Source organism: Sapajus apella, unplaced genomic scaffold (assembly GCF_009761245.1).
Source record: "Sapajus apella isolate SASKATOON/1434 unplaced genomic scaffold, GSC_monkey_1.0 scaffold12, whole genome shotgun sequence".
In the NCBI taxonomy this organism is placed as follows: Eukaryota; Metazoa; Chordata; class Mammalia; order Primates; family Cebidae; genus Sapajus; species Sapajus apella.
The window spans coordinates 24,996,100-25,011,765 of record NW_022436952.1 but is presented as its reverse complement, the minus strand read 5'-3'; the positions used below and the strand labels follow the sequence as shown (position 1 = coordinate 25,011,765).

Sequence of the window (15,666 nt, the reverse complement as noted above, 5' to 3'; positions counted from 1 at the left end):
GAAGGGAAGGAGGGAGGGAGGGAGGGAGGGAGGAAGGAAGGAAGGAAGGAAGGAAGGAAGGAAGGAAGGAAGGAAGGAAGGAAAAGGAAAGGAAAGGAAAAAGAGACAGGAGAGAGGAGCCTCTTGGGAAGAGCCAGCAAACTAGTGTCAAGGCAACCATGGGAAATGAAGGCTCTTGGAGAAGATGTTGCCTGAAGTTGGTTAAGGCCAGGCCTGAGAATGTCTATGGCCTTTGACACCTCTGTGGTCCCTGATAACTTTCCAGAGAGCCACTGTGTACAAATTTGGCTTGGATGGGAAGGAATGAGATACAGCCATGACCTCCTGTGCCATCTTGGCCTGTTGAACTCCTTTCATTTTTCAAGAAACAAATGAGGCATCTTCCAGCTCCAGGCGTTTCCCTTCAGCAGTTCCCAATTTTGTCTCACCCAGGGAGCTTTAAAAAATACCCACGTTGGCCAGGCGTGGTAGCTCACACCTGTAATCCTAGCACTTTGGGAGGCTGAGGTGGGTGGATCACTTGAGGTCAGGAGTTCAAGACCAGCCTGGCCATCATGGCGAAACCCCATCTTTATATTAAAAAAAAAAAAGAAAGAAAGAAAGAAAAAGGCCGGGTGCGGTGGCTCACGCCTGTAATCCCAGCACTTTGGGAGGCCGAGGCGGGTGGATCACGAGGTCAAGAGATCCAGACCATCCTGGTCAACATGGTGAAACCCCGTCTCTACGAAAAATACAAAAATTAGCTGGGCATGGTGGCGCACGCCTGTAGTCCCAGCTACTCGGGAGGCTGCGGCAGGAGAATTGCTTGAACCCAGGAGGTGGAGGTTGCGGTGAGCCGAGATCGCGCCATTGCACTCCAGCCTGGGTAACAAGAGCGAAACTCCGTCTCAAAAAAAAAAAAAGAAAAGAAAAAAAAAAACACCGATGGTTATGGTGGTCAAAATTAGAATAGAAGCCAGGTGCAGTGGCTCATGTCTGTCTGTAATACCAGCAATTTGTGAGGCAGAGGCGGGCAGATCACGAGGTCAGGAGTTGGAGACCAGCCTGACCAACATGCTGAACACCACCACCACCATCCCACCACCCCCGTGTCCACTAAAAATACAAAAATTAGTCGGGTGTGGTGGTGCGGGCTTGTAGTCCCAGCTATTCAGAAGACTGAGGCAGAAGAATCGCTTGAACCCGGGAGGCGGAGTTTGCAGTGAGCTGAGATCCCACCACTGCACTGCAGCCTGGGTGACAGAGCAAGACTCCGATTCACAAAAACAGAAAAAATTAGAACAGAGATTGCTTCTGGGAAAGAAGGAGTGGGGATCCGTAGAGAAGGGACATGCAAGAACGTTGAGTGATGGAAATGTCATATATTTTTAAAGAATTGTGTGAGTTACGCAGTCTTATATATTTATCAAAACTCATCAAAATATATACAAGATTTATGTGCCCTCAAACAGTTGAAATACCGATATTTTTCAAAATTTTACATACCGATGTCAGAGCTCTTCTTTGGACCGTTTAAATCGGAGTCGCTGAACCCGGGGGTTGTGCGTGCCTACATTCGAAGGCTCCGCAGGCGATTGTAAAAGTGCAACCGGTGAGGAGACCTGCTGCTGGGGGAGCGAATCTCTCACCCCTTCAGGTGCCCGAGGCTCTGGCACTGCTCCATCATGTTCCGTCTGGTTCCTATCCTTCCATCCGTTTCTAGACAGGTCCGTTACCGCTGGGCTATGAGCTTTGGGTTCCCCTGGTGATCAGCTCGGGACCCTCTTTCTGGGCGTTGGCAGGACGCTGGGGGCTGGGCGGGACAGACCGCTGAGCGGGAATCCCATAGTCACTGCCCTGGGGTGCCACCCGCCCCACTCGTCCTACAGGGCCGCTCGGCGAGAGCAGATACGACCCCGCAGGTGTTCAGAGGGGCAGAAATTTCCTAGGTGCCCAACCGTGCCTCGATTACCAGACCCTGGCCTCCTGGCCGTACAGTGGTCATAGGGAGAACTGAGCATCCATAGGGCCGGCGGACCTCGTGGCGCAACGGTAGCGCGTCTGACTCCAGATCAGAAGGTTGCGTGTTCAAATCACGTCGGGGTCAGTGGGGATCTTTTTCCTTCTCTTGTTGAACTCCCTTTATATTAAGCTACAGTCGACCTTTGGCGATCAAGTCAGAGAAGGAGCAATCTCTTTGGGGCCTGAAGCGGAGGGGCTTCTGGCACCACGTTTCGAGGCCGCGCAGTCTGGGCAGCACAACTGTCTCGCGGGGATTTTCGCGATGGATCCGGGTACCTTAATTCTGGATGGATACGGCGGCTCCTGGGAACAAGAAGAGTTCCAGACCGTTCAGCAGAGGGAGGAGGGTCGGGCAATCACGCAGGGGAGAAGATCCGTCTCCGATTTGCGAGTCTTCCTTCCAGTGCTGAACGGTTTCCCCTAAAATCTTCCTCTCGTGCAGACTTCACGAGAGGCGAGCCCCACAGGCAGGAATAAGAGTTCAGGCCCCAGAAAAGAGACACCCAGTTGTCTGTCCGCAGACGAGGTGGCCGAGTGGTTAAGGCGATGGACTGCTAATCCATTGTGTTCTGCACGCGTGGGTTCGAATCCCATCCTCGTCGGCATAGGCGATGCTGTGGTTTGAATTCAGTTTTGTAGCATAAAAACTAGGACTTCTCTTGTTACCTCCAGTGACTCCATTCAGTTTCCGTGTCTTTCCCAAGTGCATCCGTGCTTTCTGCTTTTCCCAATGCATCCGAGTGTTACGTGTCACCTTGGTATTCATTCGCTGCAACTGAGCTGACCTGGCCAAGGAAATAAGATGCCACCTGCTCTTCCGGCGGCGCCGTGGCTTAGTTGGTTAAAGCGCCTGTCTAGTAAACAGGAGATCCTGGGTTCGAATCCCAGCGGTGCCTCTGTGTTTCTCCACGCTTTTGCCAACACTAAACTCTGCGAGGAGAGTTGCAGAGCCTCATAGCTTCCAGCCTATATGATTTACTCACGTGATCACCTATCCTTTCTCTGTGCAGCTGCCACATGCTGTTAAGTTTTTTGCCCTTCGTGCATGTCGTACTTGAGCCTCAATCTGCAATTACACCAGTCGCATCATCTGTACTTGGCAGTACTATGGCTTGTCTGTTACTCTTCTAGGTGCTCAGCTAGTCAGTTTTCTTATTCTGTTTTCATTTACCATAAAGCAGTCCTACAACTAAAGGTTTTTCCATAGGGGACTCAACAAGCAGTTTTCATACCTTCAGTTTAATCACCGCTTGCAGACTGGCCGGTTAGCTCAGTTGGTTAGAGCGTGGTGCTAATAACGCCAAGGTCGCGGGTTCGATCCCCGTACGGGCCAGATATGTAAAACTTTTCAGAAGGCTGAATCCTCCTTCCGTTTTAGAGCCAGATAACGTCAATGGGTAACACTAGCGAAACATTTCCAATCCCAGAACAGGAAGCGTATTGGAGCTTATTCTAAAATGGGCGTGTCTCCAGAGGAAAGTATTTAGAGAAACTGGAGTTATTTCGTGATCTCTGATTCTACATCTTATAGCCATAGCAAGTGGCTCCTGAACTTACTGTGTGAATTGTAAACAAAAGGCTGCTAGGGTTGGGACAAATCTATCTCAAAGCACGTGGCACTGATCTGCAAAGTGTGAGAATGATCAGGAATGGAGCTGATTAGTGTTCCCAGCCTTCCTCCGGAGCTAAGATGTTCAATCCATCCAGCCCCTGCCTATTCATCAGGATCTGAGAAGGTAATTTTTCCCCCTCCTCTTCTAGAGCACCTTGCTTAGGTTTCTGTGGTTAGTGGATCTCTGGGCCTCTGTGAGTGATGATCTGTCTTCACATTTCCCCTCAGACCAGATACTTAAGAGCGGCAACATTATCCTTCCCCACCGAGCCCGAGACACCCCCACACCAACCCCGGTCCCAGCCCCAAGGGAGCTGCGTCAACAACACCGACCCTCATTCCCATTCCTTTGGCTTATTAATCATTGCAACCCCACACAGACTCAGCCTTCGCAGCAGCAGCACTTTAATTCCACAAAAACTCAGAAAGCCAAAACTGATTAGAACACTCCACAATAGGTGGGATTCAAAACCAGCAACATTCTACCTGAACCCTGAGCGCAGTGAGACGCCTCCCATCTCAACCCCTTGCAGCGCATTCCTCCTAGTTGCACCCCGGCTCTGGCTGGGGAAGTGGTATGGTAGAGGGCCAGAGGGCAGAAGCAGAAGGCTATCCAAGTGCAGGGGTGCATCCTTGCCTGCGGGGGGGGGGGTTTCGCCAAGGACAACTCAAGCTCCCACAGTCCCTGGCACCTGAGATGTGGCCACTGGAGTCAGGACAGCCACAATGGAGGCTGGGGCTTCCTCTGTCCCTTTCCCCTGATTACATGTGGGAGTCATGTCCTCACTTTCAAGCAGACCTAAAGCCCTGTGTTCCCAGGGCTGGTGCTCTAGCTAGGGAGGAGAGTTGGGAAGAACAGGGTAGCTACAGATGACCAACCGAATAAAAGCAGAGCAATATCCCTTCCCACCAGGAGAGCCGTTATAACTTCCCCATATACACCAGCCTAAGGCCCAGCGAGTGGGCGCTGGCCAGCTGAACGCATCTGGAAGAGCCTTCAACACACAGGCTTCCCCTCAGCGAGCACTTCCCACCAGGACTCCTTGAAGAGTCCTTAGGATCCTGCTGGGCCCTGCCCTGGCCAGGCCCGGCCTCTCCTGTCCTCCTGGTCACTTGCACAGGGCCTCCAACACCTCCAGAGTACGTCGGATATCCCGGACTTGGCGTGCCAGCCCCTGAACTGGCTGCAGAGCCCGCTCCAGCTCCTCGCAGCGCGCCAGCAGGGTGTACATGCCCTTGATGCTCATGTCCACGGCTTCACCTAAGGAGTCCACAGCGTCGCGGTAGGTCTGGATGCAGCCCACGCTCAGTGCCGTCAGCTCCTGCACCGCGCCACCCAGCCCGCGAAGCAGACGGTCCACCCGGCTGCCCAGCTCCCGACTCAACCGCTCTAGATCCTGCAGCACGTCAGGGTCGATGGGGGGGATGGCCGGTGTGGATGTGGGTGCAGGAGCTGGGCAGGGCCGCGCAGGGTTAGAAGGCGGGGGTGGAGGGGCGCCGCTTAGACGGATCTTGAGTTGCAGGTTGTTGGCGACAAAGTGGGTGAGGTCGCCGTGGCGGCTCACTGTGCCCTCGAGCTCCAGGGGACTGGAGATGGTGGCGCGACGTCCGCCGCCCGCGCCGGACTCAGCACTCCCTAAGGACCCGGCGCCACCGCACGCCTCGCTGAGCCCGTCCAGGCTGCGGCTGTCCTGAAGGCGGCTGGAGAACGAGCGGCCGCCTCTGCCGCCCGCGGCCGCCTCTTCGTCGTTGTCTTCCTCCTCCTCCAGCTCAACATCCATCCCGCCGCCCGGTCCCCCTCGACGGCAGTCCCTCCCGGAGGCAGGCTTGCCCTCCGGCGGCGCCGGGTCCTTATACCGGGAGGACAGGGGCTGTTCGTGCTCGGCACCCGGCGACCCCCTGCGGCTCCTGGCCCCAGACGGCGTCCCTTGAGGGCCGGGCTCCTTCTCCGGAGCCTCTCGTTCCGGCCGGTGGACGACGCTGCAGCTTGACGTCTTCGGGGCCGTCCTAGGGTGGCGGTTCGCGCCCCCAACGTTCTCGACCTCTTCCTCCCCGGACACCCGGAGGCCTGAGGGCGACTCAGAGGACGTTCGGTCCGGCCTGCCGCCGGAGATTGCGGCCTGCTGTTCCGTTACAGCCAGAAGGTCCGACTCCGGCCCGGGCCGCCCCCGAGACGACTCCATACTGCAGGTGGGGGCCGCAACCCAGGAATTGGTTCGGCCCGGCTCCGGAGGTGGTGGCTGCGCCTTTAAGGGGCGTTGGTAGAGGCGCGCCGATTGGCAGCGGCTGACAGTGGTAAGGACAGGAAGAGCAATTTGATTGGTCGCAGCTACCAAAAAGTCCCGGAAGAAGAGCTGTTACTGCACAGCGGAACACACGTGAACGCCGGCCGGGTGGAGAGAAGGCGGTGATAGCTGCCCCCGTCGCCCCGCCCTTTCTGAAAGCTGATGGGGCAGATCTTAAAGACCAAGGCCCTCAAATTCCGGAGTCTCTCGGGGCGGGGCGCAGACTTTTTCGGTGTAGAATTGTCCCGCTCACTATGTGCCTAACACACCTAGTGGAGATCCCTTTTGGGGTTCCTAGAGAGGTTCTTGAGATGGGAATGGCATATCCTGTTTGGACCATCGGGATTGAACCTAGTTGACTAAGAAGGAGGAAATCAGAAGTCCAGCATGAGCATGAATCGTCTGCTCTATCTTCCTGGGTTAACAGACCTAGCCGTTGAACTGCTCAGAGCAACCCATTCTGGTCGGCGCAGCGGGCCTTTGGCTTTCCTACGCGTTTGCCACTCTTGTTCTGTGTCTCTTGCCCCTTCCACATTGAGAGCCGCTCCCCTTAGAGGATGGTGTGTGATTTTGCCACAAGGTAAAATATTCAACAAATGAGATTATCACAAATTTTGATATGTGCTATACAGGAAATAAAGTGTTATGATTGAGAATATAAATGAGCGGGCATTAGTTTAGATAAGGGTCAGGAAAAGACCTCTTTGGTGAGACTTTTAACTAAAAAGATCCAAAAACATCCAGCCACTCTCCAGGCAGAGGGAAGAAAACTTGAGCTACCTCTCAGAGACAAAGAAGTCTTGACATATTCAAGAAACTGAGGTGGGAGTGGGCAGGAGACATTGGGACTAAAACAAAATCTGCAAGGGGTAAAACTTCGAGTCAAGGGGCTGAACAAGCAGGCAGCGGCCATCTCATACAGGGGGCCTTGTAGTTCCTGTTAGGGAATGGAAATTTCTTTCTTTTTTTTGAGATGTAGTCTCACTCCGTCGCCCAGGCTGGAGTGCAATGCTGTGATCTCGGCTCACTGCAACCTCTGCCTCCCAGGTTCAAGCAATTCTTTTGCCTCAGGCTCCCAAGTAACTGCGATTACAGTACAGACAGTTTCGCCATGTTGGCCAGGCTGGTCTCGAACTCCAGACCTCAGGTGATTCGCCCGCCTCGGCCTCCCAAAGTGCTGGGATTACAGGCGTGAGCCACCGCACCCGGCGCAGAGATTTCTTCTAAATACAGTGGTGCAGCAAACATTGGAAAGGCTGTAAATTGCAACACATAGCCAAAGCCATGAGACATTAGTATTATTTATTTATTTATTTATTTATTTTATTTTATTTTATTTGAGACGGAGTTTTGCTCTTGTTACCCAGGCTGGAGTGCAATGACGCGATCTCGGCTCAGCGCAACCTCCGCCTCCTGGGTTCAGGCAATTCTCCTGACTCAGCCTCCTGAGTAGCTGGGATTACAGGTACGCGCCACCATGCCCAGCTGATTTTTTGTATTTTTAGTAGAGACGGGGTTTCACCATGTTGACCAGGATGGTCTCGATCTCTTGACCTCGTGATCCACCCGCCTCGGCCTCCCAAAGTGCTGGGATTACAGGCTTGAGCCACCGCGCCCGGCCTTATTTATTTATTTATTTAAAGACAGAGGCTCACTCTGTCACCCAGGCTGGAGTGCAGTGGCACAATCTCGGCTCACTGCAACCTCCGCCCCCTGGGATCAAGCGATTCTTCTGCCTCAGCCTCCCAAGAACGTGGGATTACAAGCACCCGCCAACATGCCTGTTGGGTACCAGCCCCAACCCCGTACATGGGTGCCCTTAGTCCTGGCGGTGACAAGCAATTGAGAAAAGGAAATAAAGACAGAGACACAGGAGTAGAAGTTACAGCATGGGTCCAGGGGACCAATGCAAGCGTAGGAAACGCATTAGCCCCGAGCTCTGGGCTGCAAACACTTATTATGTGCATAATTTCTTTGATCTTATGATCATGGAAGGGAAGAGTGAAGGGGTAGGTAAGATGGGGGTAGGTAGAGAGCATGTGAGATCCTTCTAAGACATGCTAAACTAGTACTCTGAGTTGATCACCAATGGTTACCAAGGTGCGGGCCTGACCACTCCCAGTGCACCAATGGGCTTTTATCTCCTGAGCACTGAGGACATAGAGCAATTAAAAATCACTCCTTATTCCGAGAACCTAGGCAGAGCCTGAGGCGTTCTGTGATCTCTGCCCTGCAAGGCTTTTTCTCCTGCTTGCCAGCTCCCATCTGCAAAGACCCTCCTGGATTTTGTGAGCAGAAGTTACCTCCCTTTCAGAGATCTTTGCATAAGCTCTCTTTACGAGGCCCTCATGCAGTCCCCATGTTGAGAAGGTATTAGTGTAACCAGAGCAGTATTGCCTGCTCTGCAACCACCCCAAGGTGCTCCCTGGTGTTTCTGCACTCTCGATGGTCTTTACCTTAGGCCTCCTGTTGCCGCTTGATTTCTAATTAACTGCACCAATAACATAGTTTAGTTCGGTGTATAAAATTCAGTGTACTCTGAGCCAAGCAAGCTTATAATTATTTAGCTAGAAATAACATAGGTCTCCCCTCGGCCATCTTGACCCACATACGCCCAGCTAATTTTGGTATTTTTAGTAGAAAAGGGGTTTTACCAGTTGGCCAGGCTGGTCTTGAACTCCTGACCGCAAGTGATCCACCCGCCACGGTCCCCCAAAGTGCTGGGATTACAGCACACCACCGTGCCCGGCCAGACACAGTATTTAATAAAAACAATTTGCTAACTCTTCTTAACTGACAAAGGATGTGGCTGTTTTTTTCCATTTGGATAGAGAGATGACTTGAGGCAGTGTCATGCCAGCATTCAGAAGTGCAGCTGCCCGGAACGTCCCAGCACCACTATCCCCAGGTGCCTACCAGGGTCCTTCATCCTTCTGAATGCAGACTGGCTCAGGGAAAAGCCAACCCTAATGATAGTAGCACTCACCACAGCTGAGAAGTCCACAATTGTCAGCTGTCTGTATCTTACAGTCACCTGCAGCTTGACAAAGCCTGTCATTCCTTTGCTGTGGAGGGTGGGGGGAACTAAAAAGGCCGAGTGCAGTGGCTCACGCCTGTAATCCCAGCACTTCGGGAGGCCGAGGCAGGCGGATCACTACATCAGGAGTTCGAGACCAGCCTGGCCAATATGGTGAAACCCCGTCTCTACTAAAAATACAAAAATTAGCCTGGTGTGGTGGCGGGTGCCTGTAGTCCCAGCTACTTGGGAGGCTGAGGCAGGAGAATCGCTTGAACCTGGGAGGTAGAGGTTGCAGTGAACCGAGGTCGCGCCACTGCACTCCAGCCTGGACAACAGATCGAGATTCAAAAAACAACAACAAAAAAAAAACCCTAAAAACATCATATATATTTGGACTGGGTATATATTCCTTAGAAGATAGGAAGACTTCCTTGAGAATGGGAAGCTGAGCACAGGAGAGTGATGTAATGGGATTCATGTTTAGGGATTACTGGCTGTTGTGGAAAATGTTTGCAAGGGACACCATGGACCATTGAGGAGGCAGTCCCAAGTACCAGATGATAGTAGCTCAGCTTAGCACGATGTGGGTGAATGCATTCTAGATGTATCTTGAAGATTTTCCTGGAAAAATGGGATACCCTACGTCTCTCTGTGGAGGGGAACCTCCTCACTCCCCACCTCCCCATTTGCTAGGGTGTTGGTGCAATGACAGTCAAGAATAGGCACGTGATCCAAACCTGGCCAATTAGAGTACTTCATCCTTCTCATTGCAGATTGGCTCAGGGAAAAGCACATGACACAAGGTATGACCAGTAAAAATCCTCCACATTGTTGTTTGTTTCTAGTTTTGTGGAGAGTACGACGTGACTTTCTGTTCTCTTGAGAACTCAAGCTGGGTGTCAGCTTGTCCATCTTTCATGTCCGTAGAAGGAATGAATGAGGCTGATAAGGAAGAGAACCAGAGACAGAAGATGCAGAGGCATGAGTTCTGAGAGCGTTTGAATTCCTGTGGCAGCCTGAAGATAGCCCCACCTTTATCCTTCGTGTGACTTCGTTCCTTGCCCCATCCGCATCGCACCACCTCCCCCGCAAAACCTTGTTTCCTCCTACGGTAACTTCTTTCTCAGTAAATGGCAACTCCATCTTCCCAGCGGCTGAGGCCAAGAACCCTGGAGTTGTTGCTCTTGACTCCTCTTTTTGTCATAATCCATGGCCAATCCTTTAGGAAATCTTATTGGTTCTTCTCAAAAACACATCTAGAATCTGACCACTTCTCATCCTTACCATTGCTTCTGCCCTGTTCCAAGCCACCATCATTTTTTGCCTGGATAAATGAAGTTGCTTCCCAAGTGGCCTCACTCCTACCCTCACCTCTCTACAGTCTATTCTCAATAGACAACCAGAATGATCCTTTAAAAATATGAATTAGTGGCTGGGAGGGGTGGCTCATGACTGTAATCTCAGCACTTTGGGAGGCCGAGGCGGGCGGATCACAAGGTCAGGAAATAGAGACCATCCTGGCCTACATGGTGAAACCTTGTCTTTACTTAAAAAAAAAAAAAAAAAAAAAAAAAAGCCAGGCACAGTGGCGCGTGCCTGTAGTCCCAGCTACTTGGGAGGTTGAGGCTGGAAGATTACTTGAGTCCAGGAGTTCTGGGTTGTAGTGCGCTATGCCGATGGGGTGTCCCACTAACTTCGGCATCAATATGGTGACCTCCCGGGAGCGGTGGACCACCAGATTACTTAAAGAGGAGTGAATCGGCCCAAGTCTGAAACGGAGCAGGTCAAAACTCCGTGCTAATCATTAGTGGGATCGAGCCTGTGAATAGCCACTGCACTCCAGCCTGAGCTACATAGCGAGACCCCGTTTCTTAAAAAGAAAAAAAATTTTTAATACAAAAAATTAGTTGGGTGTGGTGGCCCGCAACTGTAATCCCAGCTACTTGGGAGGCTGAAGCAGGAGAATCGCTTGAACCCGAGATCGTGCTATTGCACTTAAGCCTGGGCAAAAAGAGTGAAACTTCGTCTCAAAAAAAAAAAAAATGTACCATGAGGCCAGTGGTCTGCTCGAAGCTTCTTCCTCTCTCTTTCGGGGGCTGACATCTCCCTTGTCTTCCTTTCACCCCTCAGCGGGTGGATGTTTATCATATATAGCTCTGTAGCAAGTGACAGAAAACAAAACTTGAAACAACGAAAGCAACAAGGAGAACTTATTATGTCATGCAGTAATGGTCTTAAAACAGAGAGCTTCAGAGAAGCCTGGATTCAGTAATCTAAGGCAATTTCAAGGACCTGGTTACTATCTATGGGGGCAGCTTCATCCCAAGTGCGTTTCTTCATGGTGGTAAAATGGTTATGTCATTTGTCATTCTTTTTGACCTCCTATGATATGAATCCCAGTGTTTGAGCACTCTTTCATGAGGCAGAGCCCATCTCCCATTACAAAAGCTCAAATGCCTAATAGTCTTTCCCAGCTCCCATAGTACATGATTCAGGCTCTACCAAGGTCCCCTGAACCATTTCTTTACTGGAAATTTTCCTGGCTGTGTAGACTCTAAACCTGGTCCTCCGGCACTCTTAGAGAGTCTGTGAATTACCCAGGATGGTTTTAAAAACATATTTATTTATTTAAGATAAAGTCTTGCTCTGTCACCAGGCTAGAGTGCAGTGGCATGATCTTGGCTCACTGCAACCTCCACCTCCTGGGTTCAAGCAATTCTCCTGTCTCAGCTTCCTAAGTAGCTGGGACTACAGGCACCTGCCACCACACCAGGCTAATTTTTGTATTTTTGGTAGAGACAGGGTTTCACCATATTGGTCAGGCTGGTCTGGAACTCCTGACCTCAGGTGATCTACCCATCCTGGCCTCCCAAAGTGCTGGGATTACAGGCATGAGCCACTGGGCCCAGCCCAGGATGCTTTTAAAAAGTCCTTTTCTGCTTAAATTAGCCAGAGTTGTTTTCTCTTGCATACAACCAGCAACTCTGGCGGATATATTCCCACACCTTCCAATGGGGAGACAAGAAAAGCTTCCATTAACTCTCTCAGGAGGACAAGGCTATTTTTTTTTTCCCCAAAGCCCCAAGGAAAGAGGGGCTTCCTTCATCTCAATGGCCTAAATTTGTTCACATGCCCAATTTAGTCAATTTGACCGGATTAATGCCATGTCTGACCGAGTAACCACAAGCCATCACTCCACCAAGGGGACAACAATTAACTGATTTGGCTGGGCATTGTGACTCCTGCCTATAATCCCATTGACAAAAAAAAAAAAAAAAAAATTGGCCGGGCGCGGTGGCTCAAGCCTGTAATCCCAGCACTTTGGGAGGCCGAGGCGGGTGGATCACAAGGTCAAGAGATCGAGACCATCCTGGTCAACATGGTGAAACCCCGTCTTTACTAAAAATACAAAAAATTAGCTGGACATGGTGGCGTGTGCCTGTAATCCCAGCTACTCAGGAGGCTGAGGCAGGAGAATTGCCTGGACCCAGGAGGCGGAGGCTGCGGTGAGCCGAGATCATGCCATTGCACTCCAGCCTGGGTAACATGAGTGAAACTCCGTCTCAAAAAAAAAAAATTGGCTCATGCCTGCAATCCCAGCACTTTGGGAGGCCCAGGCGGGCAGATCACTTGAGGTTGGGAGTTGAAGACCAGCCTGGCCAACATGGTGAAACCCTGTCTCTACTAAAAATACAAAAATTCGTCGGTTGTGGTGGCACACACCTGTAATCCCAGCTACTTGGGAGGCTGAGGCAGGAGAATTGCTTGAACCTGGGAGGTGGAGGTTGCAGCAAGCCAAGATTATGCCACTGCACTCCAGCCTGGGTGACAGAGCAAGACAGTCTCAAAAAAAAAAAAAAAAGGCCGGGCGCGGTGGCTCAAGCCTGTAATCCCAGCACTTTGGGAGGCCGAGGCGGGTGGATCACGAGGTCAAGAGATCAAGACCATCCTGGTCAACATGGTGAAACCCCGTCTCAACTAAAAAAATACAAAAAATTAGCTGGGCATGGTGGCGCGTGCCTGTAAACCCAGCTACTAAGGAGGCTGAGGCAGGAGAAATGCCTGAACCCGGGAGGCGGAGGTTGCGGTGAGCCGAGGTCGCGCCATTGCACTCCAGCCTGGGTAACAAGAGTGAAACTCCGTCTCAAAAAAAAAAAAAATTAGCCGTACACGGGGATGTGGTGGTGCGTGCCTGTAATACCAGCTACTCAGGAGGCTGAGGCAGGAGAATTGCCTGGACCCAGGAGGCGGAGGCTGCGGTGAGCCGAGATCGTGCCATTGCACTGGAAACAAGAGTGAAACTGCGTCTCTCCGTCTCAAAAAAAAAAAAAATTAGCCGGACATGGTGTTGCACACCTAGAGTCCCAGCTACTCTGGAGGCTGAGGCAGGAGGATTGCCTGAACCCAGGAGGTTGAAGCTGCAGTGAGCTATCATTGCACTATTGCACTCCAGTCTGGGCAACAGAGATCTTAGATCCTGTCTCAAAAAAAAAAAAAAAAAAGGGGGGGGCGGTGGGAATAAACTGATTAGGTTAAAACAGTTATGCTCCTCCTGGAGCTAGGGATGAGTCAGTTCCTTCCAAATTCAAGTAATTGCAACATAGTGGGGAAGGGAGGAGGGGATGTCGGGAGGCTCCCACAGTGTCCACTACAGTAGGGTTCAGCAAACTACAGCCCAAGGACCAAATCCAGCTCAACACCTATTTTTTACGGCCATGAGCTAAGAATGTTTTTATATTTTTATTTGTTTGAGACAGAGTTTCACTCTTGTTGCCCAGGCTGGAATGCAATGGTGCAATCTTGGCTCACTGCAACCTCTGCCTCTTGGGTTCAAACAATTTTCCTGCCTCACCTCTCAAGTAGCTGAGATTAGCGGCATGTGCCACCACGCCTGGCTAATTTTGTATTTTTAGTAGAGACGGGGGTTTCACCATGTTGGTCAGGCTGGTCTTGAACTCCTGAGGTCAGGTAATCCACCAGCCTCACCCTCCTAAAGTGGTAGGATTAAAGGCATGAGCCACCCCAACCGGCTGTTTTTGCATTTTTAAATGGTTGAAAAATAATCTAAAGAATATGAAAGTTGACTGGGCACAGTGGCTCACATCTGTAATCCCAGCACTTTGGGAAAAGGAGGCGGTTGGATCACTGGAGGCCAGGAGTTCAAGATCAGCCTGTCCAACATGGCAAAAACCCCGTCTCTACAAAAAGTACAAAACTTAGCCGGCATTGTGGTGTGTGCCTGTAGTCAGTCTCAGCTACTCGGGAGGCTGAGGCAGGAGAAACACTTGAACCCGGGAGGTGGAGGTTTCGGTGAGCTGGGTTCGTACCACTGCACTCCAGCCTGGGCAACAAGAGCAAAACTTCGTCTCAAAAAATAAATAAATAAATAAATAAACTAGAGTCTATACATTTTCCGTGTTTGAGACGACACACCCAGCTAATTTTGTATTTTTAGTAGACACGGTGTTTCTCGATTTTGGGCAGGCTGGTCTCGAACTCATTCCCGGTGTGAGCCACCGCGCCCGGCCCCCGAGAAGTTTTTAAACAAGTGCAGTGAAAGGGCTAGATGGTTGAATTTGATCGGTATATGACCTTCCTGGCGGGGCGCTGTACCAGGAAGGGCGAATTTCCTCTAATGAGCATGCGCTGGACCTCCCAAACGCTGGCAGGCACTGCGTCTGCGTTAATCTGAGCTTCAGTCCGCTCAGGAGAAAAAGAAAGGGAAGAGGCAGCCGGGGAAGAGGCAGCCGGGGAAGAGGCAGCCGGGGAAGAGGCAGCCGGGGAAGAGGCAGCCGGGGAAGAGGCAGCCGGGGAAGAGGTAGGGGCATATTTAAAACTCTAAACAAAGCGGAGGGAGCGCTTGATTTTTCAAGTCGCCTGCTTGGTCCTTTTCTAAGTGTTCTGTCTTTTGTAATAAACTCTCACTTTGCTTAAAAATCAGTTCTCCTGTCGGGCGCGGTGGCTCAAACCTGTAATCCCAGCACTTTGGGAGGCCGAGGCGGGTGGATCACGAGGTCAAGAGATCGAGACCACCCTGGTCAACATGGTGAAACCCCGTCTCTACCAAAAAACTACAAAAAAAAATTAGCTGGGCATGGTGGTGCGTGCCTGTAATCCCAGCTACTCAGGAGGCTGAGGCAGGAGAATTGCCTGAACCCAGGAGGCGGAGGTTGCGGTGAGCCGAGATCGCGCCATTGCACTCCAGCCTGGGTAACAAGAGCGAAACTCCGTCCCAAAAAAAAACAAAAAACAAAAAAAAAAACAGTTCTCCCTTCTGCCTGAAACCTTGCCTTTTTCTCATTTGAATTATTGCCTTCGAGAAAACAGAGGAGCTAGGCTGCTGCAGAGTTTCCCGGATAGCTGAAGACTTACCCGCAGGTAAGAGTACGAGTAGAAGTCAGCGTTAAGGATGTGGGAAAATGGATGTCCTTTATTATTGCCTGTGGGAGTGTAAACTGTCCGCCACTTAGAAGGGCATTTTTGGTGCTATCTATACACCGTTTACCTGCGTGTACCCAGCGTTACCATCTTTCTCTAGATGCTTGTACTCAGCATTGCCCTGTCTTTCCCTAGATGTCCCCTAGAGGACAACTAGAGACCATCACAAAGGTGCACGAAGGCATGCAAAAGACACTGGCCACAGTGCAAAGCATTGCAAATAATCTGCATGTCCATCAAATAGAAGGGTTTAAAAAAAAAAAAAATCCTAGGGATATCCATATTAAGGCTTATAGGCCAGGCCTGGTGGC

The 15,666-nt window shown here is 51.1% G+C and overlaps 1 protein-coding gene and 4 non-coding genes across 5 annotated transcripts; 4 read left to right on the top strand and 1 right to left on the bottom strand.

Moving 5' to 3' along the window:
* Window positions 1-2,014: 2,014 nt before the first annotated feature.
* On the top strand, window positions 2,015-2,086 carry TRNAW-CCA. The gene has a single exon. It is a non-coding gene; the product is annotated as a tRNA-Trp (tRNA).
* A 435-nt stretch (window positions 2,087-2,521) lies between these two features.
* On the top strand, window positions 2,522-2,603 carry TRNAS-GCU. Its single transcript has one exon. It is a non-coding gene; the product is annotated as a tRNA-Ser (tRNA).
* Window positions 2,604-2,823: 220 nt separating this feature from the next.
* On the top strand, window positions 2,824-2,897 carry TRNAT-AGU. The gene has a single exon. It is a non-coding gene; the product is annotated as a tRNA-Thr (tRNA).
* Window positions 2,898-3,260: 363 nt separating this feature from the next.
* On the top strand, window positions 3,261-3,334 carry TRNAI-AAU. The gene has a single exon. It is a non-coding gene; the product is annotated as a tRNA-Ile (tRNA).
* Window positions 3,335-3,995: 661 nt separating this feature from the next.
* BORCS6 (BLOC-1 related complex subunit 6) lies at window positions 3,996-5,897 on the bottom strand. Its single transcript, XM_032280363.1, has one exon. It carries the CDS (start codon window positions 5,794-5,796, stop codon window positions 4,723-4,725), a length of 1,074 nt encoding a protein of 357 aa, XP_032136254.1. The 5' UTR covers window positions 5,797-5,897; the 3' UTR covers window positions 3,996-4,722.
* Between the last annotated feature and the right edge of the window lie 9,769 nt (window positions 5,898-15,666).

Coding starts and splice junctions, on each gene's coding strand:
- BORCS6 (XM_032280363.1), bottom strand. CDS start 5,796: ATGGAGTCGTCTCGGGGGCGGCCCGGGCCGGAGTCGGACCTTCTGGCT.